This window comes from Paroedura picta, chromosome 8 (genome assembly GCF_049243985.1).
Source record: "Paroedura picta isolate Pp20150507F chromosome 8, Ppicta_v3.0, whole genome shotgun sequence".
Classification (NCBI taxonomy): domain Eukaryota; kingdom Metazoa; phylum Chordata; class Lepidosauria; order Squamata; family Gekkonidae; genus Paroedura; species Paroedura picta.
In genome coordinates, this window is record NC_135376.1 from 59,849,932 (window position 1) to 59,875,397 (window position 25,466).

The 25,466-nt window shown below is 41.9% G+C and overlaps 1 protein-coding gene across 2 annotated transcripts in view; it reads right to left on the reverse strand.

Moving 5' to 3' along the window:
* CPXM2 (carboxypeptidase X, M14 family member 2) overlaps positions 1-25,466 on the reverse strand; it is a 96,306-nt gene that overhangs the window by 40,697 nt on the left and 30,143 nt on the right. The window contains exons 3-5 of one of the 2 annotated variants that reach the window (XM_077350022.1): positions 17,138-17,247; positions 11,089-11,228; positions 775-859 (exon numbers count right to left, since the gene is read on the reverse strand). In XM_077350022.1, the coding sequence (XP_077206137.1) occupies positions 775-859; positions 11,089-11,228; positions 17,138-17,247 (335 nt within the window). Of the gene's footprint in view, positions 1-774; positions 860-11,088; positions 11,229-17,137; positions 17,248-25,466 lie in introns of those variants that run through there. The other variant, XM_077350023.1, reaches the window with a different exon arrangement.

The following is a 25,466-nucleotide window of genomic DNA, read 5'->3' on the forward strand; positions in this document are numbered from 1 at the left end:
CCAGAATTCAATTGGGAGCCAGTTGAATTGTTAGAGTACTGGCCAGATGTGGGATCTCCATGGTGTATTTGTTAGGATCCTGGCCACGGCATTCTGAACCAATTGCAGTTTCCAGATCAAGGATAAAGGAAGGCCTGCATAGAGTGAGTTGCAGAAATCCAGTCTAGAAGTGACTGTCACATGGATCACTGTGGCTAGGTGTTCTGGGGCCAAGTAGGGCACTAGTAGCTTTGGCTTGGCTTAGATGGTAGAAGGCCTGCTGTGCTACTTTTGTGACCTGGGCCTCTATGGAGAGGAAGGCATTGAGGCTCACACCCAGGTTTCTGGTGGAGCAGGCTACTGCTAGTTGTACTCTGTCCAGGTTAGGCAAGCACACTTCCTTGCTTGGTCCCTTCTTACCCAGCCACAGGACATCCTTCTTTGAAGGGCTGAGCTTCAGACAACTCTGCTTGAACTACTTCATCACTTCTTCCAAGCATCTGGCTAAGGATTCTGGGAAACAGTCAGGGTGGTCATCCATCAGGAGGAAGATGTATACAACTCTGAACATCAGGATCCAATAACCAGCTATCAGAGAGCATCTTAATTTAATTACATGGTCCTTAACACAATTACACTTAACCATCTTCTAATTATGAATGCCCGAGATAGAAATTTCAGTTTTTATTTGAAATAGTAATTCTACAGAACTAATCCATTCTTGGGATAGTTTATTAATATGAAGCACCTGCTAAATGTTGTGACTGGTGAAACATTATGTGATGTGATACTAACCATGTCTCCAGATCCATTTTTGACAGTGATCCAGGTGTGACTGTCATTGCTCACCATTACTTTGTAAGAGGTTACCCAGTCACTCCTAGAAAGAAGCAAAAAGTAGGAGTGTAACTATTTTCCAAAAAGCACTAACTCACTCAAACAATAATAGTAATAGTATTTAGTAATAGTAACTAAAGTCTTGAACTGCAAAACTGTCTAAATCTGAAAGAGAAAACTGATTTTGAAAATCATATTGGCAGGTAATGCAAGAACAATTAAGTGTCCATTGAAATAAACAGCAGATACAGAAGAACACTACTACACATTGCACAGATTCTGTTTCTTATGCAAAGGATTCTGCCATCCTCATTTTTCTGGAATAATTTATTTCTTTATCCTTACCTGCCATACAAGTTATATCCCATGCATACCAACATGCTTATTTTTTGTTGTCTCAGAATAAGACATAAGACTAATATTGGCTATGTTGAAGCTTATGCTAAACTGAACAAACTGATGGGGACTGATAGGAGAACGAGACTTCTGATAGCTGGTACCCTCTTATAGGTCGTCACAATGGATTTTTCTCCTTTACACTAAAAAACCTGAAGTTTGTTGATTTAGATAAAGTGGAGCATAACTGGACAGTCGTCAGTTATCCCAGAAGATATATGTAGGAACTAATAATTAGGAAGTATGAGGACATGCTTACAGAAGCCTTCTGTAAGAGACATGCTTACAGAAGCCTACAAGTGATATATGTTAGGAAAAAAGTACCATATATACTCGCATATAAGCCGACCTGCATATAAGCTGAGGCACCTAATTATACAACAAAATGCTGGAAAAACTTATTGACTCACATATAAACCAAGGTTGGTGTTTGGATAGTGGCTTTTTCTCCTTTCCTCCCCTCCCCCCTGTTTTGAGCAGGATTTTTTTTCCCTTTTCTTCCCACCCTCCTTCTCCATCCTCTTTCCCTCTGACTTCTCTTGCCTTTATTCCTTGCTTTAGGAGTATTTACTCCTTCTGCTCTCTGCTCTCCCTGTGAGACAGAGGCTTCAGAGCTTCCTGTAATACATGCCAGCCTCGTGCTAGCCTTGTTAAGGCAGGGAGTGGGGGAGGCGGAGACTGCTCTTTCCCTCCCAGGCTTGCTGTGTCTCTGCTGTTCCTGCCTTTGCTTCTTCAGGCAAGTATAGTCTCCCATCCCCACCCTCCAGTCCTGTCTGGAAGCTGTTTTTTTAAAATATCCGCATATAAGCTGAGGGAGGACTTTTTCAGCTTGAAAAAGGGCTGAAAAACTCAGCTTACATATATGGTATGTAAGAAATATGAATTTCAATGAGAAGAGGAGAAAGGAAGGACTAAGGGAGCTAATTTTGACCTGGATGTTACATCAAAGGATGTAATGCAGCTCTCCCCAATGGGACCAAGACAACCACCAATACTAACAACTTTTCTAGAAACACCCCACACCAACCCCACCCTCTGTAGGCACTGCTCCAAACTGGGGTTGGTAACCTGAAGTACAACTTAGTTCTTCAGATCACAATGGTACGCTATTATTTTTTTACAAAAAAAATCCTTTAAAAAGCTGGATGGCAGCAGGTTACAATCAAGTCATATATGCATTACAATTAAAAAACATTTGTTGTTAGGTGCGAAGTTGTGTCCGACCCATCGCGACCCCATGGACAATGCTCCTCCAGGCCCTCCTGTCCTCCACCGTTCCCCGGAGTCCATTTAAGTTTAAAAAACATAGAAACTATTTTAAAAAACCCAAATTAAACAATGCTTGACAAAATTACAGCGGAGAATAAGCACATTTCCCCCTCTAACTCTGCAGCCTTTCTTGACAGCAAGGCCCATGCTTCAGCAGGAGTAAGATAATGTCAAGTGTCTGGATCTTCCAACAGAGAAGAGAGAAAGAAGGGAGGAAGGGAAAACCAGGATCTTTCAGCCCAACCTCAACCAAATGCCTGGTGGAAGAGCTCTGTCCTGCATGCCCTGCGGAACTGTGATAGCTTTGACAGGGCCCTCAGCTCTTCCAGGGGCAGATTCTACCAGGTAGAAGCCAGGGCTTGAAAGGGAGTTGGTAGGAATGCAATGGATTCTTCCCCACTGCCACGTTCTGTGCCCAGTTCTGGAGAATGGAGACCAGTCATTTGAAGGCTGTTCCCTGGATTCAAGGTCCTGATTGGTTCTTTTGGAGACTTCCTGCTCCTTTGAGAACACTTCCTCCCTCCTAGCTTCCAGAAGGAACAGATTGCAGAACAGGACAATTAGGTCTTTCTTTCATTCCTTTTTTGATACACAATAAAGCTATTTTATTAGTTTAAATGGTTTGGTGCACTGCCCCTCTTGGCATATTTAAACTCTACCAACAAAATCTGCACATCACTGGGAGCAGCATGGTGACAACATCTGTACCAGGTAGGAGCCTTCCTCTTAACCTCCACCCCTGAGTTACAGAGCCATTTTACACAATAGGCAGACAAGCAGGCCAGCTGCCTGGAATATGCCTGACAGAGTTGGCTCAGGACAGCTTGAAGCAGGCTGACAGAGAAAGCTGCACCCAAGAAGTCAGACGATGAACAATGGCTGAAGGCATCAAGATGGCCAACTAAACAACTGGGAGTAGAGCATGTCTGTGCCTGAAGTTGTAGAGCTTTGGTGGCTGAGGGGAACTTATGGGCAAGGCCAGTTTATGGAACATTCTAAATAACAAAGTGTTTATTGTATTTGGAAAAAACCTAACCACTCAGCATTGAAGACATGTTTATATACAATTTTGATGAAAATTAGTTCTCTCTCCAAGGTTACTTTAATCTTGGATGACAAAATTAAGGCAAGTATAATAGTACAGGTCTGCTCCCACTTAATATGCTAAGTAAGGAACTGAGTTCACAAAATTACTGACTTCCCGGCTTCTAATGTAGCTATTATAGAAACATTTTTCAAAAGAAATTAACAGCCAACATGTACGATGTGGGCATGCAATTATTATAAAAATTAAGACTTCAGAATTCAAGTGGAACCAAAAATTTAATCTGGCCAACTTTGGCTGATTCAGTCCTTCCCTTGTATAATTCCACTAATATACTTCTAGGGTAAAAACGCAGGAGCACCATACAGACAGGACCCCTTGGGCCTGTTCTTAGTTTGTGAGTAATGGCAGAATATGTTTTGATGAACAATAAGGGGTGTTAATTAAACTGCCTGCTAATCTTTGTATTAAAGGTTTTCTCAGGAAACAAACATGCCACAATAAAAACTGTACAGCTTTAAGCTAGATCAAATAAGACTATTAAAAATAGCCTGGCTTCACTCCTAAAGCAACAAGTAGTAGCTGGAAACAAGGAGGACTTTTATTAATCACAGCTGCCATCAGATCTCTTCTGAGATATGGCAACCCCATGAATTAATGAACACATTCTATCGTAAACAGCTCAGATGTTGCAGACTGAAGGCCATGGCTTCTTTTATTGAGTCAAACCATCATATGTTGGGTCTTCTCTTTAACTTACTGCCTTCAACTTTTCCTAACATTATTGTCTTTTCCTTTAACTCTTATCTTCTTATAATGACTGATATACAATAGTTCAGTCACTATAGTTTAGTCACTTTCTAGAGAAAGTTCAGGCTTGATTTGATCTAAACTCACTTATTTGTCTTTTTGGCAGTCCGCAGAATCCATAAAACTGTCTTCCAACACCACATTTCGAAGGAAACCACTTTCACCCTGTCCAGCTTTTACTCCTAAGCATAGTATGGAGAAGCTATAGATTGAAGCGGCCACCAGTTGACAATGTGGAGGGTCCGGCTAGCAGGAAGATACGAGGGCAGCTGGGGCCTGGCGGCATGTGTGCTTGCCTGGGCGGCTCAGCAGCAGCATGAAGGGCGGAGCATGAGCACTTATATGAGGCATCATGTGGAGCGCTCTGCCTCTCTGATGCATTTTGCCACCTGAACAGCTCCCCTACCTCCCACCCCTTTTTGCTGCCTCCTGCAGGGTCTTCTTCTCTTCTTCTTTGTACACTAGTCATTGCCCATTCCAACATTATTCACCTTCATAATAGTAGCTCATACAAGTTCCTTCAGATATTTAGCAATGACTTATGGGCTATGGAAACTGATGGTCAGGGTAGGAGGACACACTGCAGTAATAAATTCTTTATGCTGTGCAATTCACATCATGATTTGCAATGATCAATTATCATAAAAAGTTGTGACCAGGACTCATGCCCATGCTTCTTTTGCTGGCTCTGGGGACAGGGGGATGCTGAGAAAGACCCTGCAGTCCGCTGCCAACTACATGGTCAGGCAAGGAGTGGGGTCCCATGGCCTCTGGGGGCCAGTCAACCCCCTCTTCCACTTAAATCTCCATCCCAACCTGATAGGGAGGCAAAGCCCAGTGAACCCAGGAATACACTGGGCACTAGCACATACACCTGCACTGTGACCTTCTTGGGTTCTGCCCCACCCCCACCCTGGTACTCCCCTCTTGATCTTGAGATCCAATGTGGTGAAGTGCTTAAAGAGTAGCAGACTTTAATCTCAAGAGATGGGTTTGATTCCTGACTCCTTCTCCATATGCAGCCAGCTTGGTTGCCAACCTCCAGGTAAGGGCCTGGAGACATTCAGGAATAACAGGAATAGCTGGTTCTGGGAGTGTAGGCATATAAATAAAATGAATCAGTCAATTAAAAAAAAGACTGATCTCCAAGGAACAAGGAGAACTGATCAGGAAGGAAGGAAGGAAGGAAGGAAGGAAGGAAGGAAGGAAGGAAGGAAGGAAGGAAGGAAGGAAGGAAGGGAAGGGAAGGGAAGGGAAGGGAAGGGAAGGGAAGGGAAGGAAAGGAAAGGAAAGGAAAGGAAAGGAAAGGAAAGGAAAGGAAAGGAAAGGAAAGGAAAGGAAAGGAAAGGAAGGTGTAGTGGTTAAGAGCATTGGCTTGTAATCTGGTGAGCTGAGTTTGATTCCTCACTTCTTCACATGCAGCCAGCTGGGTGAACTTGGGCTTGTTACAGCCCTGAAAATGCTACTCTCACAGAGCAGTAACATCAGGGTTCTCTCAGCCCCACATTCCTCACAGGGTGTCTGTTGTGGGGAGAGGAAGGGAAGGCGATTGTAAGCCGCTTTGAGACTCCCGGTAAAGAAAAGTAGGGTATAAAAGCCAACTCTTCTTTCTTTCTCATGCTGACCAAGCCTTAGAGACTTTATATTAAAAGTGGTGTACCCATGAGGCACAGAAGGCAAATGTTCCATTGACTGCCTTGCCTGCCCTCCTCTAAACGTCTGTAATATACCATGAATTGTCTGAAGAGAAATTTAGCTTTTTCTCTAGAGAAACTTACCTTGAAACTCATACATAAAACACACACATGGATATAATTTGAACTAACTGCATCCAGATTTTCTGAGCAACCCCAAAGTCCAAGTGCTTTTCTCAGACAGTTCAGTATGTCAAATGATATGTTTCTAAATCCATGAATATCAGATTCTCAAATAATGTTTATGTCTCAGGTGATAATATTTTCTTAACAATCTTTTAAAAATACTGAAGCAAAATCTTCTGTCCAGGCATGGACCAGACTCAGACTTCTTTTACTTCAGCAAAGTTGGAGCATCCTTTATTTATTGCTATATTTTATTTTGTACATTTTTATCTTGGTGTTTCTATTAAGAGTTCAGGAAGCATATGTCATAAATGTTAATGCCATAAACATAGGAACCTACTTTGTGAAATACCATGAGCTTTTAAAAAAATACTTTGTGTTACCATGAGAATTGTGTATGATCTTTTACTCTGAAATACTGAGTATTAAAATGCTACTGTATACTGTATATTACCCTGATATGTGTATTAAAATGCTGCTGTATACAGAAGACAAAAACTATTAATCAAATTTCAGTATGGCTTTAAAAATTCCCTCAGTGAGAATTTAATCTCAAGGAAGCCTTTACCTTTCACGTAGTCTTGCTCCAGTCAGGATAAATAACAATTTGCACTGATATGACTGATCTTAACAACTCCATATGACAGTGAACAGTAACATCTTCTGCTGAGAAAGTGTTTAAATGAAAAAAATCAAGACAGTTCCCTGGTCTTTGTTTTCATTTCCTTGGCATAATGCAGGGTCCTCTCAAGTCAATAGCACAAGCAACCTTTATATTAACCTTTTCTTAGGAAAGCAAACATGGTTTGTCAGGAATATCTGTGTGATGCTAGCAAATGCTAACTATATTCACCTTATTCACAAAGATATATTCAAAGACTGCTACAGAGAGTTTATCAGGGAGTGGAGTAACTCCATTCTACTAAGGTTTGTGTTCTTCCACAACTTGGCTTGAGTTTTGTTGCATTGTTAAGAGATTGAAAGTTTGTTTTATTGTCACAACAGTGGTATGAAGCACGGGGAGGAGCCTGTTGGTAGGGAACCCCATTTATGCACTTGGTGCCCTGAGGTTGGGGGTCTCAATAAGAGGTTGGCTGGGGTGAGCGTAGACTCCCTGGCCATGGGCTCACAGCTGGGCGACCAGGGTAGCTGATGGAGACTGGCAGCTGTTGCCCTCCATTTCTAGGTCACTTCCCTGATAAGGGATTCCAGGTGGCAAGGGACCCACTTTCCCAGCTGTGGGCACCAATGGACCCTTGGTATGGATCAGCCAGATGGCTGTGGGTTCAGGCTCTCTCCCTTTGTGTTCCAGGCCAACCCTCTGGCTGGGGGTGCAATAATAATAAAGTTGTGGCCACATTTATTTCCAAACTGGAGTGCCATGTCTGATTGGGGTAGAATGCCAGCCTGCCATTCAATTGACACAATCAAAAACTGCCTGTATGTGTGCATTCTTATGTGGCATCCACCTGGTAAAACAGCCTGCCTGAGATGTCAGGAAAGCTCCCACTCTTCTGACATTCCACAAACTACTTAAAACAGATTTATTTAGGAGGGCATTTATTTAAAGGTTTAAATTATAATGGCATGTTCAGGAAAGGCCTGTATAAAGGGGGAAAGGCTGTGGACTATAGCATTTTGTACAGAACATAATAGCAGTTTGCTATATGTATTATTCTGTGGTCACTGCATTATATTTTACTGGTTTGTTTTATTGTATCTCCATTCTGTATACTATCCAATATTCAAACCTTATTTCAGGTTTCCTGGACCTAGTACACTGCTTATTAGTGTCTTATTCAATTGACTTCATCAGTTCACAATGTATAATCTGCTGTGAGTCTGAGAAAAGTGGATTTTGGGTTGTATCAAAAGAAGTATAGTGTCCAGATGGCACAAGGTTATGGTGTCACTTTGCTCTGGTTAGACCTCGCTTAGAGTACTGTGTTAGACCTCACTTACGGTACAATAGAACAAGGATGCAGACAAACTGGAGTGCAACCAGAGGAGGGCAATGAAATTGGTGAGGGGTTGGGAGACCAAAATGTAGGAGGAATGGTTGAGGGAGCCTGGTCTGCTTAGCCTGGAAAAAAGATGACTAAGAGGTGATTTGATAACAATCTACAAGTACTTGAAGGGCTGTCACATAGAGCAGGGGTAGTCAACCTGTGGTCCTCCAGATGTTTATGGACTACAACTACATTTGCTGGCAGGGGCTCATGGGAATTGTAGTCCATGAACATCTGGAGGACCACAGGTTGACTACCCCTGACATAGAGGATGGAGCATATTTGTTTTCTGTTGCCCCAGATGGTCAGACCAGACCCAATGGGATGAAATTAATTCAAAAGAATTCTTGTCTAAACATCCAGAAGTAGTCCTTGACAGTTAGAATGTTTACTCAGTGGAACAGGCTTCCTCAGGAGGTGATGTGTTCTCCTTCTTTAGAAGTTTTTAAGCAGAAGCCAGATAGCCATCTGACAGAAATGCTGGTTCTGTGAACTTAGGCAGATTGTAAATGGGTGGGTAGAAGGTGCTTGGCTCTTGTGGCCCTTTCTGGAATGTCTTGGGAAAGGCCAATCACCACTTTAGGGTTGGGAGGTGAATTTCATCCAGGCCAGACTGGCCAGGGATTCTGTTTTTTTTTGGGGGGGGGCATCATCTGGACATGGAATTGGGGTCACTGTGGGTGGGCAAGTAGGTGTGAATTTCCTGCATTCTGCAGGTGGTTGGACTATATGACCCTGGAGGTCCAACTCTATGGTTCTATTATTCTATGACTATAAATACAGCAAATGAATAAAACCAAAGAAAAAAGGAAGGTGAAAGGTAAAACAAAAAGGACAGATAGGGAAAATGGTGGTCAAACATGCACTGTAGGTCAGGGGTAGTCAACCTGTGGTCCTCCAGATGTTTGTCGACCACAATTCCCATGAGTCCCTGCCAGCAAACGCTGGCAGGGGCTCATGGGAATTGTAGTCCATGAACATCTGAAGGACCACAGGTTGACTACCCCTACTGTAGGTGACAATACCCAGGAGCCTAAAATAACTAAGGGTGAAGAGAGACACAAAACAAAAAAGAGTTCTCATGTATGCTCTTCAGCTGTATGGAAAGCCTGGTTCCCCACTAACCTGACAGATAAGCTTTCCAGTTAATTGAATTCTAATTCATGCAGTCAGTTGGGCCACTACTCATATGCTCTCTTTTTCTCTCTCTGGTTATGCACTCACAATTTTTCATCAAAGTCAAATCACTGATGCTGTTAAATCACTCCTTTTTAAATCACCCCTTTTTAAAATGTGCATTTGTGGGGGAGTTTGCATACCATAGTAGACTGAAGTAAAGGATTATGCATTTGAGAGAGCTTTCTTCAAGTAGGAGGGTACTTCATCCATTGTACTAGGAGCTGATTGGTAGGCTGTGGTCAGCAGCAATGTCACCTGACTGACACATGCTGTTGGCAGAGCCTCATGGGAATCATAGTTCATGGACTTTCTATTCAGCCATTGGTGTAAGACAACTCAGGGGAAGAGACAGAAAACACAGAAATGTTTATGCATGCCATAAAAAGCATCCCTGGAACTGGCTTAAAGGGGGGAAATATCATAGCAAAACAAGTTTACAATACTGTGAGGAAACGATGCATTTTTGTGAGGTTTCCTGTTGTGCATAATCAACCTGTGACATGCTGCTGACTCCTCTTCTATCACCAGAAGCTGACAGTTGGGCTGTAAGAGAAGACCTGCAGCCTTTCTTCCTTCCAGCCCCCTTATGACAGCCATGGCAGCAAAAGAAAGAATAGAAAAGCACCAGGGAGGGAAAGATGGAGGAACCAGGGAGGGAAAGATGGAGGAATTTATATTTAAGTCACTTGACAGCTGGTTGGTCCATTGTTCAGTGGTGAAACATTGCTTGCAACACAGCTGAAGGATGTATGAAGAGAGTTTTTCACACACTGTGTCTCTCAGATACGAATCTGGAGAACAATAGAAACATGATAATATTAATTGGATCCTAGAAAAGAAGTTTTCACCTTCCAACTTTCACCTTCCATTTTTTAGAATCGAAGATTTGTACCAACAGTAGCTAACCACACAGTTAAGCTTTTGTGCAATCTATGATCACAGTGTCAACCAAACACATCACCAGAAGAATGTGTTGCCAAGCAACTGCTGGTTGTAAAGATGAATGGATGTCAATATCTCAACTTATTCTCCTTTGACCTATGTAAAGCTGATTCCTGAAATCATGGGTTTCATTGTAGAAGGCTGCTGAAAAGAGGAGAGCTGGGAGAAACTCCTCCTCTCTCTTCTTTGAAATTATGAGTAGAAGAGAAGAGGGGGCAATTTTGCTCAGTTCCCATTCATCACCTCAACCCTTTTCCCAAACTGCATAGTTTTTGTCCAGGGTCTCAGAACTCTAGGCAACATGTTTCTGTAGGTCATAAGGGACTGCAGGATGGAGAACACAGCAAAAAATTCATGCACATTGTTTTCACAGTTTGTTGGATTCAACTCAATGTCTGCGTTAGCTCCAAAGATAGAGCCATTATTCAGTTCAAAATGAAGGAAAAAGAATAAGTGGGAAAACTCTGTAAATGCTGTTCCAAGGAAAGCTGAACCTTACTAGGCCAACTGACTTCAGTAGACTTAGAGGAGTGTGATTCTACTTAGCGTGGCACTGTAAACTCTCTAGTTCCCAGCTTACAAATCTGTGCTTCCTATCTCAAAATACTGAGAGCTCAGTTTGATACATGACAGAAAGTAGCATTGGTTGCTAGTAGCTGCATTTCTATGGTATTGTGTAAGCAACATTTAATCATGTTGTATGTAGTTATTTCAGAGTTGTCTTTCTGTGCTTTTCTTCTGCCCTCTGTATTACAATTTCAATTGAAATGTTCCTTAGAAAGTCAGAAATGAATATACTTACAGCCAGAGAGAATTCCTTCCTTGTGTGATAACGCCTGTGAACTTTGTTAGCCTCCGAGCATCTACTTCAACCCACTGGTAGGGATCATTCCGTCCTGCACACCAAGCACCATCATAAAAATCATTCTCATTAACACCTGCCTGAAAAGAAGGCACAGCCACCTTTATAAATCTGAGCTGGTACACATTTTATGGAAACATAATCAGAACATGAAGTTAGAGCTCAGTCTAGTTACTTCTTTCCACATATTTATATTTGGCTCTCATGTATAACCTCAGAGGTTAGTGATAAAAAAAGTTTCCTCCAGAATGAAAAGAAGATGGAACAGCTCACATAAAAGAGGGGACACTGAAAGGGAAATGAGAATAGAATTGTACAAGCTAAGACAATTCTTTTTTGATATTTTTAACTCAGCAAGTCATAAGAGAAATGGAATGAATTCCGTGTTGCTTTAAATTTCAAATACATGGTTGCAATGTTTTTAACACTTTATTTAAACAAGTTCTTGCCTGTATATTTCTGAGGTTACGTACTGGGGTAACGATTTACAACAAAACATCTATAAAATATGACCCATAGTTAAAACAATCAATAACCAAGCTAAATAGTTAAAATAATCAATTCAAGGTCAGGCTTCTGCAGAAGGATAGAATAATTGGGCAGGGGATATCAATGTAATTTTTTTTCTCATGGCAGCCCTGGAAGGGTTTCCCAAATGGATGGAAGCTAATTAATTTTTAATTTTAAAAAATGTGTTAAATATTTATAGGTGATATGTCCATATATGATCAAGTGTTGCTGTTCCCCCTTCCAAAATGGCCAATGATGGGTCTGGAGGGGGTGGGAAGGGGAGGAGCCCTAGGTGGGCACAGCTAAGCTTCCTAACCATATTTTACACAATCACATCATTTCTGCAGTTTCTAAGAGCCTATACAATCTTTCAGGGGTTTCTCAACAGTAAAAAAGTTGAGAAAGGTTGAGAAAAAAATCCTTTTTATCTAGCCTCTCTAGATAAAAAGTCACATATAGTAGAACTTACATTGGTGACCTAAATTGATAGGCAGGTACATGTAGAGAGGATGGTCCTTAAGTAAAGGACATGCTCAACAGTTACCACACCCCTGAGTGGTTGTAGAATAATTTCAACATACACTAAAACTAGGGTTATACAATCATGCCAAGAATGAGTCGGGTCCTGGAATCCTGTAACATATTGTTCAGTTGTGTGCATAAATTGATACAGTGCATTAAAATTAAATATGTTCACCTGCAGTACCAAAGAGAGTAACATTTATTGTATGAGGCTTAGGGCCATTGCAACTAAAACAGACAAGAAAAAATATAACATAAAAAAGGAATTAACAGTAGATAAAAAAAGAGTTTAAAACTCATAAAACAAACCTACCAAAATGTATATGTTTACCATAGTTCCTCTAGTTCCCCTATATATTTTTGAAATGCCCATCTGGGCGGTCCTGTCTGGCCTCTGTCCATCCGCTGTCCGGGCACTGTCTGGACACAGGAACCTCCTGTCCGGGCAGTGCTTCTGGCCTAGCGGGCCAATCCTGGACGGTGAGGACACAGACATGGTGAGAGCCCTTTGTGGGTCAGCCACCACCTCCGGAGGTGTGCAGCCGGCAAGAGGGGGCTTTCCTGCCCCGCTTGGCCCATGAAGGGCTCCGGGGGTGGCCCAATCCCCTTCCTAGGCCCATTTTTTAAATGGGCTTTGCTGCTAGTAGATATATAAAACAGTTTAACCTTCAAGAACAGCTTTAGGCTGCAATTTCTTCTATACCTTAGTAATCTGCTTAGAACTAATAAGAAGCAGTATGAGGTAGATTGATACTATCTTAGCCATCAAAGCAAAATGCACCACTCTATTGCAGACAAACTGAACAGAGAATAAAAATTAATTTCTGCTTCACTGTAGAAGGATTTGACATCTTCAAAATCTCAGCAAGAAATTTTCTTCTAAGCTTTATTCAAAGAGCGTAAAACAAAATATAATGTGGGAGACCACAGAGACTAAAGAGCAGGCATTAATCGTGGCTCCTCCGAATAATTTGTAAGGACTTGGCAATCTCCCTTATTTGTTTGATAATTACAGATCAATGTAGAGTGAAGAACTGAATCACAGGACAAACTCCAGGCTGAAAGAACCTGCTCTCAACCTCTAGTTAACCCACCTTCAAACAAAGCTGATAAGGGGTATCATATTGTACACCATAAGAACAAGAATGGACATCCAAAAAGTGATTAATATGATAAAGGAAAGAGGCATTCTCAGCACGTGAGCTGTGGATCTGTAGATATTGCAAGATTAGTTGGTTGCCATTTTTGGGAGGAATTTTTGGGGGGTTCCTCCTGACTGGGTACAGGGGAGGAACACTTTAGTGCTTTCCTAATGATAATGGGGGAAGTGTGGTGTTGGGTGTAGTTGGCTTTGGATTTTAATTTTCTGCCATCTGTTGTTGTTGTATATATTGTTGTATGGAGTTTTATGGAAATTTTATATTGCAATTTCAATACTTGTTTGTGAACCGCTACGAGACAACTAGTCGTGAGTGGCGGTATATAGAACATAAATGAATGAATGAATAAAAATGATTTAGAGCAGCTATTTTTAAATAAACTAGTTAAACCTATATTGGGTCAGTGTCTTTATCTGGAATGCTGGGTAAACATTTCAATGCACAATGACATGGCCATTTGTTTCCACCCTATGTATAGCTGTGTAAAATAATAATTTCAAATTCTCTGTGAATGAACATTTTTTCCTGTTTATATATGCTTTTACACTGATGTTGTATGTTTGTACACTGATGTTTATATATTCTTGTACACTGATGTTGTATGTTTGTACACTGATGTTTATATATGTTTGTACACTGATGTTGTATATGTTGTACACTGATGTTATATTGTCTCAAATACACCATCCAGATTTTTGGATATAATTTTGAATGTTCCTGTCATCCCCTTGTCTTGCTGCACTCTACTTTGTTTCACTGTCTTCTGTGCATTGTTTAACGATACTGTCCATTTATTCATTCATATAATTAATAACAAATTGGGGGCTGGAGATGGAGGAAGAACGGCACTTGGAGAAAATATCCTCTTTCCATCACAACCCTGAGACAGACCAGGTGCTCTTACAGCTGCTTTTCACATTTAAAAAATTACAATAGGCGAAATCAAAGCTCTACAGTCCAATCTAATCTGACCCTTTAATCTAGTCATTAAAAATGACACCAAACAACTCAAGCAAGTTGTGTAATTTGAAAATGATGAACACTATTGATTTGAGAGCAGAACAGACTTATAGGAAACTTCTGATGAATGGCAGGACTACATATTGACATAAATTGTCAGTATTAGTCATGTTGGGTCATCTGAATGGCTGATCTGAATTATGGATTCAAGCGGGTAGCCGTGTTGGTCTGAAGTAGCACAACAAAATTTGAGTCCAGTGGCACCTTTACGACCCACAAAGATTTATTCAAGGCACCAGCTTTCATGTGCATGCACTCTTCCTCAGACAATGACTGATGGGATTTCTCCCTGATTATCTGTCTGCCACACTGTAAGTGTGCAAATCCAGGCTTTGCCAAGTATGTCTATTAAAGATAAAGTTGTATCAGAAAAATAGGTAGTGTTTGAACAGGAACAGGCAGACAGATAAACCCAAGTGATTAAATATTGCACTGAGTTTAGGAACTCAAGTGTCAGTTATTGACAAGTGTTCCTGGGAGATTAGAATCAAAAGTGTATTTAAGCTGAAAACTGATTAAAGGAGCAGCTTAAAGTTCATGAAAAAATGGAAGATGCCATAGTAGTACAAACCAACTGAAGTACAGAAATGGAAGAAAGTATATGGAACATCAGGACACTGGTTGTTATCATGGAAGACACAAGTTAGACATTGTTTTTAAGACCCAGGATTTTGTTGGGTACTGATAAGAAACCTTATTTGTGCAATAGAAGAATAAATCTAAATGCCAGAAATAATTAATACAGCTCTTTATTATCAGGCTGTCTCCTGCACCATCTCAAAATTATTTCTATGGATCAACTGGTAGAATTTTAAGAGGTCACTTATGCAAATAATACTGTGAACAAATAGACAAATTATTGTTTTAGGTTGGCTGGGCTGATGGATAAAATTACAAACCAAACAAGCAAGGATGGCCTTTGCATTGGACTACATCAGGCTGTAGCTTCTCAGAGACCTGGGCATAAGGGAGCTATCATCACACACATTCCTTGCCACTTATGGTGATTCCCTGTGCTTTCTGCAATCGTGAAACTGCTGGCCATTCACTGTTGCCCCTTCCTCAATAGGCTGTATGCTACTTTTTGGTGCTTCTTGAGAATGGAGTAACTGTTATGGAGATCTAGTCCCAGATTTGATATACACTCCAAACTTTTATTTGAAGTGGTTTCTTTTGGATAGGGTTATTACAGCATATGCAAGCTACCTCAAATACTCATTAATTTTAAGGAGATGACTTAATGTAAATCAACTTACTTTTTCAGTACAGGCACACTCCAGTTCTCCAGAATTATCTACCCTTTGTCAATTTTAACCCTGTGAAGCCAAAAAAAGGAGCACACGGGATGTAACAAGTAAACCAATGAATCCGTGCAGGCTCAAAAACATTTTACTAAAAAGACTCCTAATTGGAGAGTACCATTCCTAACTGCATGAGCAATTGCCACTGCACACTCCTAGAGGCGGAGAGAATTAGAGCATTTGCCAATTATGTCTCTTTTTGACTATTTGTGAGATTATATTTGACACTGACAAAGCATATCGAAAGAAGGGCAACTCACCGGGACCTGTTGTTGAATATTATATTGTTTAAAAATTGTGATGAACTTTGGGACTCTCCAATTAGGAGTTTTTTTCAGTAAACTATTTTTTGAGCCTGCACGGATTCATTTGTTTAATTTTTATCCCATGACTAAAGGGAATAGGACATGCACAATGCTTCTAAAGAGCACCATGTAATCCACCTTAGCTGTCAGTAAAAAAAGGGGACTATAAAACTTCTAAATACATAAATACATTTTATTGTGAAATAAATAAGACCTGGAACGTGCATAAATGGTTGGCAGAGTTTTGACATGCAAGGAGGATGAAGCACCAGGCTGCTTAAAAGAATAAATGTTTTATTGTGAAGAAAAACTTTGTATAGAAAAAGGAAGAAGAGTTGGTTTTTATGTGCCACTTTTCTCTACCAGGAGTCTCAAAGTGGCTTACAATCACTATCCCTTTCCTCTCCCCACAACAGATACCCTGTGAGGGAGGTGAGGCTGAGAGAGCCTTGATATTACTGCTCGGTCAGAACAGCTCTGTCAGTGCCATGGCGAGCCCAAGGTCACCCAGCTGGCTCTATGTGGGGAAGCAGGGAATCAAGCCTGGCTCACCAGATTTAAAGCTGTTATTCCTGACCACTACACCAAGCTGGAGAGAGATATTCTTAACTGTCAAAATGTTCTGTTCTGTATTTATTCAGAGCTCAAAGAAACAGGAAGTCTCCAACTGAATCAATCAGGATACTTTATTCAAAAAATACGAGGAAATTCCTGTTCTAAATATGCAAAATACAAATCTCCAATGCCCTTGTAGGATATTCTTCATATCCCTTTGAATCATGTGCACTACAGATCTTGCATATTCCAACAAAAACATCCTTTCCATTAGTGCTGACAGTTGCTTTATGAAATACTGAAATCACTTTGTCTATCCACAGTGCAGAACCTCCCTATTTTCAATAAATCACAAAATGCACCTGCTCTTTCTCACTCCATCACTTTCTTTATTTTAAAGAATCTGACGAAGATTTGACTTTTGGATAACAATAGTGTCCACGCATTCAAATAGAATAAATTAAATGAAACAACATTCTAGTGTAAAAAAGTCCCATTTGTTAAAAAATAGTTCTGAAAGCATGGTCAAAAGTTAGAAACATTTCCTGACATAATTCACAGAACAATCTATGCAAAGTCAATATTCTATCCCACTTAAAAAGAACAGTGATGTTACCTGAATATTTAGCCGTGCCCTGTGGGCCCCAAGGCCATATCGCTTAGTTGTAGAGGCATGGAGCTGGAAGTCACTGATCTTCAATGTTTCAAGACCGAGGGGAGGACAGCCTGGAAAACAAGGTTTCACATCTTTGATACCAGTATCCAAAGTTCTAAAGTATTTATTAAAATGAAAAAGTTTACAGGGATATTTTTAGCACAGCACCAGATTGAGCGAGGGATTCTAAAAGAAATTGGGTAAAAACACAATCTTTCTTCTTCTCTCTACTGTACATGCCCTATCAAATGTTAAAATAAAGGACCGGTTCCTTAGCTTAATAAGATACAGATCTCTACAGAGGTTCCACTACCTTAAAGCTTGCCTCAGTTCTCCAGGTGACCATATGGTTAACGGTTGCCTGCAGAGCTCACATGAGATTTCTGTCCCCCTAATGGACTCCATACCAAAGAGCCCTCCTCCCTGCTGCCAAGAGGTTTGCCCAGGTCAAGATGGGTCAAATCCAGGTGATTATACCTGGAGACTGTCTGTTCTAAAGTCCTCCAGATCTCTGTCCCCTGCTTGGAGTAAGGGAAGCTTGTCCCATTAATGACCACTAGCTATCCAGTGGTCCCCAACCTTTTTATCACTGGGGACCGGTCAACGCTTGACAATTTTACTGAGGCCCGGGGGGGTAGTATTTTGCCGAGGGATGTCACCGCTGCCTGAGCCCCTGCTCCACTTGCTTTCCTGCCGGCACCCCTGAATTCCCGCTGCCCGCTGGGGGGTGCTGCCAGCTGCAGCTGCACAGTGCCATACTGAGGGGGATCCCCAGCCATGGCGGCCACTGGAGAGCACCAAAGGTGAGCCAGCAGCAGAGTGGCAGGGTAGCCCCCGAGGCAGCAGCCGGGGAGGAGGACAAGGAGGAGCCACGGCCTGGTACTGACTGATCTATGGACCGGTCCCGGTCCCCGGACCGGGGGTTAGGGACTACTGCCAAACCACCTCTGCACATCTCTTGCCTTAAAAACCCTATGGAATCGCCATAAGTCAACTGTGACTTGATAGTACTTTCCACCAGTCCCATTAACAACCGGACTGACTTCCTCCCCTTCTGGAGGGAAAAAATGTTTAAATAATAATTTCAAACATGCAGGAAACATGCATTGCTTCACAAGGACACTAAGACTTTAACATTCTACTACTGTAATAGAATGGCACATATCTCCTGTTAGACCCATTCCATGCTGTTTTTAATCTCTGTATGAAGAATATAAGAGCCTCTTGTGGCACAGAGTGGTAAGGCAGCAGAAATGCTGTCTGAAGCTGTCTGTCCATGAGGCTGGGAGTTCAGTCCCAGCAGCTGGCTCAAGGTTGACTCAGCCTTCCATCCTTCTGAGGTCGGTAAAATAAGTACCCAGCTTGCTGGGGGGTAAACGGTAATGACTGGGGAAGGCACTGGCAAACCACCCCGTATTGAGTCTGCCATGAAAACGCTGGAGGGTGTCACCTAAAGGGTCAGACATGACCTGGTGCTTGCAGGGGATACCTTTACCTTTACCTTTACCTATGAAGAATAGGTAGCAATTTCTAGCAATTCCTGCGAGACCGGAAACCTGTGGGGAACAAATGAAACGCTACTGGATTCCACTACAAATGAAGGTATGCAGAACGCTGAGATTCCACTATTTAAAATAGCGTTATTGCTTTGTGAAACCAATTGGCAACATTGGTCCTTGTGCGGAATTGGCCTGGATAAACTGTTTGGAAACTCATGGGGTTTTTTTTGCAGGTATCTGTTATTTATCTATCTTTCAAAGAGATCAACTGGGCTAAGTAATGATGAATTCATTTGTGTGGCTCAGTGATATTTACTCCTTGTTTGACCTTCATAATTAGTGTTCAACTAAATCTGCCAATATTAAATTCAGTATTAGTAAAACTTTACAGTATGGTTAATTGGCTACTTGATCTCTGCCATTTGAAGTAATTGACTTTTCACTGCATTAAGTAAAAATGTGAAGCAAGAGGAACAAAATCAAATACTAGTTATTTCAAATAAGTATCAGCAAGGATAAGTATTATGTATTGCTTTTGACTGAAATAAAAAATAGTCTGAAAATCATGTCAGATCCAGATCTGTTAATGTATAGAATTATTCTGTTCTCAAGCCTGATCAAAGCACCATTTTGAATGTATTGATACTCTGGCCTTCTTTTGTCCTCTAAGATTTAGAAATATGCCACAGTCTTACGAATTTTGCCAACCCAAGAGGGGGTGGACAATGGGATAGCAATGCAACATCCACTGACCCTCTGTAAATTGTTGAGATCTGTGACCAATGAAAATCATTTGGCAGAGGAGGCTGCTCCCACATTTATAACTCTGACTTACAGTGCCCCCCAGCCTCCCCCACCCCCGGAACAGCCTGGAGGAGAAATACATGCTGTGATATTTCCCCAAGATGGGAGAACTCTAGTTCACCATTTTATCACCGCAAGTCATGATCAGTTCCATTCAGTTTAATCAGGGAAAGTGTCCAAGAAGCCCACTGGCAAGCGAAGATTCTTTCTACTTGTTTTCCACTTTTTTTCCAACAGTAAAAGACCAGGGATGCCTAACCTTGTGGGAAACAGCTAATAAATTGTCACAGAAATTTCAGAGCAATGTTAGTGCCCATTTAAACACCAAGGGGGATAATATGAAATATGGGATGTAAATTGCAGTTTCCAAAAAATAAAAAAATAAACTTTCCAGCTGGGAAACACTTGACAAACTTTATTGATATTGTACAGCTGACAAAAATATGTTACTTGTTTCAGAGTAGAGGAGGTTTGGTTAATCAAAAAATGCCACTTTCCCCCACGTTGTGGGGGAATGCTGCAAATGGCAGCATTTCCCCACAGGACCAGATGGGGTTGCATTTGGCCCGTCAGACAGTGAGCAACACCCTTTTCTCACTTGGTAATGACCTGCTACAAGGCCAGCTTGGACCAACTATGCCCTCTTTGGGTACTGAATGAATGAAAGTTGATCTTATTGTTACTAGAGAATGCCTGCCTCAAGAAATGGGGTCTCCTGGGCTCTAGAGAGAAGAAAAATATGTGTAACAGAATGTTGGCCTTTCCTAATTACAAGAAAAAACACCGGTCCTTGTTATAGGTATAAACCATGTTTGTTTTCCAGCCGGAATTACAACATGTGTTCAAACAGGAAAGGAAGAAAATGTAAACCACATGCTGCTTCGTGACTATGTTTTAAAGTTCTTTCCTTCAAACAAGGCTTCCTGTTAGCTTGGTCAATTCTTCCTGTCACATCCAAAACCACAAAAACATTCCTGATGTTCCCATCTAGCTAGAAATCATAAAGGATGTGAAGCCAATGGTTACACTGTCCCAACAGACTGCAGCACTGAATCGCTATTCCTATATTGTTGGTGTTTGCTTAGGTAAAAAAAAATAGGCTTTCAAATTGAGACATGAAAGCTTTCATAGAAAGAAAGCTGATAGTTAGAACAAGAAAATGTCTTTCTGTGTTTTAAAAGCACTGGGGAGCTAGGGTTGCCACCCTTCACGGGCCCTGGAAATCTTCCAGAATTTTATCTAATTTCCAGTTAAGTGAATTACCTCTGATTTCCAAATTCAAACCACTCAATCTGCACAGTTCTGGGGTACGGACAATGCACACCCTACCCGATGAGCCTTCGGTGGGGATATGCTCCCAATATAGAGCAGGTAGTCCCCCACTGAGGACCAATCACAAATCTTCTTTGTCCCTGTCCTGCTCCTCCTTACTGCTGCTTCCAGGCACTTGGGAGGAGGAAGAGCTGGCAGCAGGTAAGCCAGGGTCAGGGGGAAGACATCAGCCATGCTGTTGGCCCAGTCCCATGACTGAGCCACCATATTCCCAGACCTCCTGGAGAAGCAAGAAGAGGATCGCCAGCTGTTGTCCATGGTGCTGCACCTGCCTCAGTGGCCTAGATCCCCTGGCCATGGTGTCTGCTCTGTCCCAGTTCATCCGAGAATGTGAGGGAAGAGAGCTGAGCCATTATCCAGCCCTCACCACCCAAGACCAAGGGAGGGGAAAGAAAGTCAGTCTGCTTGCTAGCCCTGCGGCAGCATGCTCGACCTCTGCTCTGCCCCAGACCTCAGCTGAGCTCTCCCACCCACCTGTGAGACCAGAGAAAAGAGAGCCAGCCTGCTTGCCAGGGCTGCAGCAGTGAGCACAGCCTCTGCTCTGAGCCAAGCCTCAACTTTTGGAGAAAATGGTGGCTCTGGAGGGTGAACTACATGGCATTAAGTCCCAACAAGTTCCCTCCCCTTCCTAAACCCCACTCTCCCAGGCTCCAGGCTCAAAACACAACTAGAGTTGATAGTCTAAATTCCCCTGGTGTTGCAGGGGCTAAATTGAGGGGTGTGGTCTCTCCTAGGTTGTCTGGGTTGCTGCTGCTTTGCTGGTGTTTTTATCTCCTGCAGTGGGAGTGGCTCTTTTCTGATTAACCAAGCATCCCCTTTCTGCTGCAACTGCACTCCAATAGGAGGTGGGGGGAGTGTGGGCTCCTTTTTGTTGTTCTGTGGAGAGGGGTGTTTACTTAGGTACTGAGATTGTATAGCAATTTTGTTAAAGTTAGATGGCAGCACATCACCTGCAAATTTGCAAATTATAAACTAATCTGGAGCCGTATATAGTGTCTTTAACCTTTGTTTTTGATTTGGAAATTCCTGGAGATTTGGAGCAAAATGCATCAACTTTGCACTGCCTGTTTCCTCATTTCCAAAAACAAAATGTGTGTATCTCTCAGCACAACGGCAGGTACGACCTGTCTATGCTTACCATTGTTAAAGGAAAATAGAGAATGCAAGTCAGTTAAAAAATGGGAAATAGAGAGGGGAAGGAGATAATGCTATTGGATAAACTCTTATTATTATCACCATTGCCTCTTACAGAGAAAAACTGTGTGGGCACGGCAGCTCCCAGCCTATACTACACTTTAGCCTTTTAAAGGTTTTTTTTACATTTCAGTTCAATAAAAACTGGCCTTGAGTGTAGCTTACAAAATGTGAAATTATAATGACAATAACAGAACAGAATCTAGTTTCAATATTTCCAAAAATGAAGGATAACAGCCATAAAATCACAGTACTAAAATAACAGCTTTTCCACTTTACTTTTTCCATGCCCCATTTTTTCTTTACCATCCTGCAGTGTCCCAGAAATTCATTATAACAACAACAATAACAAAAGATGGCCTGAAAAGATTGACTTGCAAGAAATTTGAAACTTGTCATGTGCTGTACAGAATTTTCTGTATATACCAAACAATGTGAGCATTTTTTTCCTGCCTGCCAAGCAGCTTTTTGAGCTGGAAATATGGTTTGATTGCTTGGTGTTGTTAAACACTGCCACGGACAGCCTTTGTGGAGGCTGGTTGAGATTGAACAACATATTTTGCACAATTGAAATAGTATGTCTTATTTATAGTTGCAGACAAAATAGGCGGAAGGAGAGAGAGAGAGGAATTGCCCACAAATTCTGCTGCCTTCAGAGTAGATATTCTCAGAGAAGTGTCACATTTCCATAGATATCCATGTCTTGCTTGACTGATGTTGTGTCAATCTGAATTCATATTATGGGTTTATTCATTTATAGGCTGCCTTTCTGGCTGAGAGTCAAAGTCTGGGCATCCGAACACCCAGGCTGGGCATAGGATGGCTCTTCAATCCCCTCTTATCCATGGGTCCTCTTAATATTTCAGAAATTGGCTGGGGTAGTGGAGCATGTCCAGCCCCCAGCGAATGTCCAAGGTCAAATCCGACCCAATCAGAGTGGGGCCAGCTGTCTGCACCCTGATTGGGCCGGCCCTTTCAGTTGCCACCTTCCATCACCAGCTGCTCGCTACTCTGCTCGCAGACATACCTGGCTGCCAGAGCCAATGTGTCTGCCACAGTCCACAACTTCACCCGGGGGGTGGGGGTGGAGCACAATGTGTGGCTGCAGTGGCGAGGAGGGCCCCCCTGAACCAGTGCTGCCAAAGAGGGCGACCCGGCCACAGCGGACACAGAAGATGACTCAGCAGACTGTAGCGGGCTTCGAGGCTAATATATACATATATATATATGCATATAATATATACATACATATATATGTATGCATAATAGGGATCTTCAATCTATGGCCAGCTTATGAATTCTAAGAAAGCTTGGTGGGTGCAGCTACAAAAGATTTGCCACAAAATAGCTGCTGTGAGAAGGGACAGTCAACCCTAAAATGGTTGCCACAGCTTTCTTTAGGTTGCACAGTAAAGATCCTTCTGCTGTGGTGCCAGTTGCTGCCAAAACAACATTTAAAAAAAACCTCTGCACAGTCAAATCGATATTTAATGGCCAGTCATTAGCCCTGTTGGGCAAAAGACCCACTTGGCTTCACCCACTTTCTAAAAACATTTGGTGGGTACCAGGAATGGTGTTGGTTTTTACCATGGCTCCCATGGGCACTGTGCTAAGGACCTCTGATGCACAAGATTATTATTTTCTTGCTTTATGTAACTTTAGTCCGACATTGGAAGGAAGTGAGGAGTGTGGTGCCACAAGGCTCAGTACTGGCATTTTTGGCATTTTTATCTATGATCTGGATGAAGAGGTATAGGGACTACTCATTACATTTGCAGATGATGCCATATTGGGAGGAGTAGTGAACACCTCAGAAGACAGAGTTCAATGAGATCTGAACATGCTGAAAAAGTGGGCAAAAAAGAACAAGATGCAATTCAATGAGAAGTTCAGAGTTTTACATCTGGGTCACAAAAATGAGAAACATGTATGTTTGATGGGAGATACACTTCTGGGTAGCAGTGTGTGTGAACGAGATCTTGGGGTACTTGTGACCTGTAAACTAAATATGAGCAGACAGTGTGATCCAGTTGTAAATAAGGCATATGCAGTATTGACTGCAGCATCAGAGGCATCACATCAAAATTGCAAGGTGTCACATCTCATTGGTCATACTGCATCTGGAGTACTGTGTGCAGTTCTGGAGACCTCACTTCTTAAAGGATGAGGACAAAATTGAGAAAGTGCAGGGGAAAGTTACAAGAATGGTCCTCAAACCCTGTAAAGAAAGGTTGAGAGACTTGGGAATGTTCAGCCTGGAGATGAGAATGTTGAGAGGGCACATGATTGCTCTCTTTAAGTATTTGAAAGGAGGAGGGCATGGAGTGGTTCCTGTTGGCAGAAGAGGTTGGACACACAGTTATGCGTTTAAACTAAGCATAGAACAGTCCTGGTTAGATATCAGGAGGAAAAAAATATCAGTCAGAGTAGTTCAGCAATGGAACTGGCTGCCTAAGGAGGTGGTGAGCCCCCTCATGGTAATCTTTAAGCTGGACAGAAACTTATTATGGATACTTTAGGTTGATCCTCGTTGAGGAGGGGGTTGGACTAGATGGCCTGTAGGACTCTTTCCATCTCTATGATTCTGTTCTATACTGAGTATTCATGAGTCATGTTCAACATTTTAAATGTTTTATGGTAATCCTATTATGACTCTTAAGATAGTTAGACAAGAAGTCCTTAAATTGTTACTTACGTTTCTTAAACAGCACTCAGCCCATACACCTCATAAAACATGATGTTAATCTAGAAAATGGAAAATGTATTTGGGCATGGTAATGGAACAAAACTGTATGTTGAACAAAAGTCCCCCCAAACAGGACCCATTCTTTTTACCTGTTTCATGCTACAATGGCTGGTGTACGTATTCAATAATAAGAGAAAGATAAGAGAAACAGACTAACAGAAAACTAGATATACAGACAGATAGCTAGATAGACAGATGGACAGAGAAGATACAAGAAAGGGAATACTCAGCCCAACACCATCTTGAAGGTATCAGGAGAGGTATTACTGAAACACCTGTCCAGTGATACACCAAAATATATTTTAGTGCCAGAGTGGGAGGCCTATATGCTCTCCATTTATTGTGTATATACTTGTGTATATTGCATTCCTAAGGACAGTGTGGGGCCCCAAGCAAGGAAAAAACAAGAACTGCACTGAAGTAAACAACACACCAAGTAAAGATAGAGCAAAAGCAGGCCTATTCAGTTCAGAAGTGGAATAGGCTGCCCAAGGAGGTGGCAGTTCAGCAGTGGAATAGGCTGCCTAAGGAGGTGGTGAGCTCCCCCTCACTGGCAGTCTTCAAGCAAAGGTTGGATACACACTTTTCTTGGATGCTTTGGGATGCTTTGGGCTGATCCTGCATTGAGCAGGGGGTTGGACTAGATGGCCTGTATGGCCCCTTCCAACTGTATGATTCTATGATCCTATGATTCTTTATTGATTACAGCATTCAG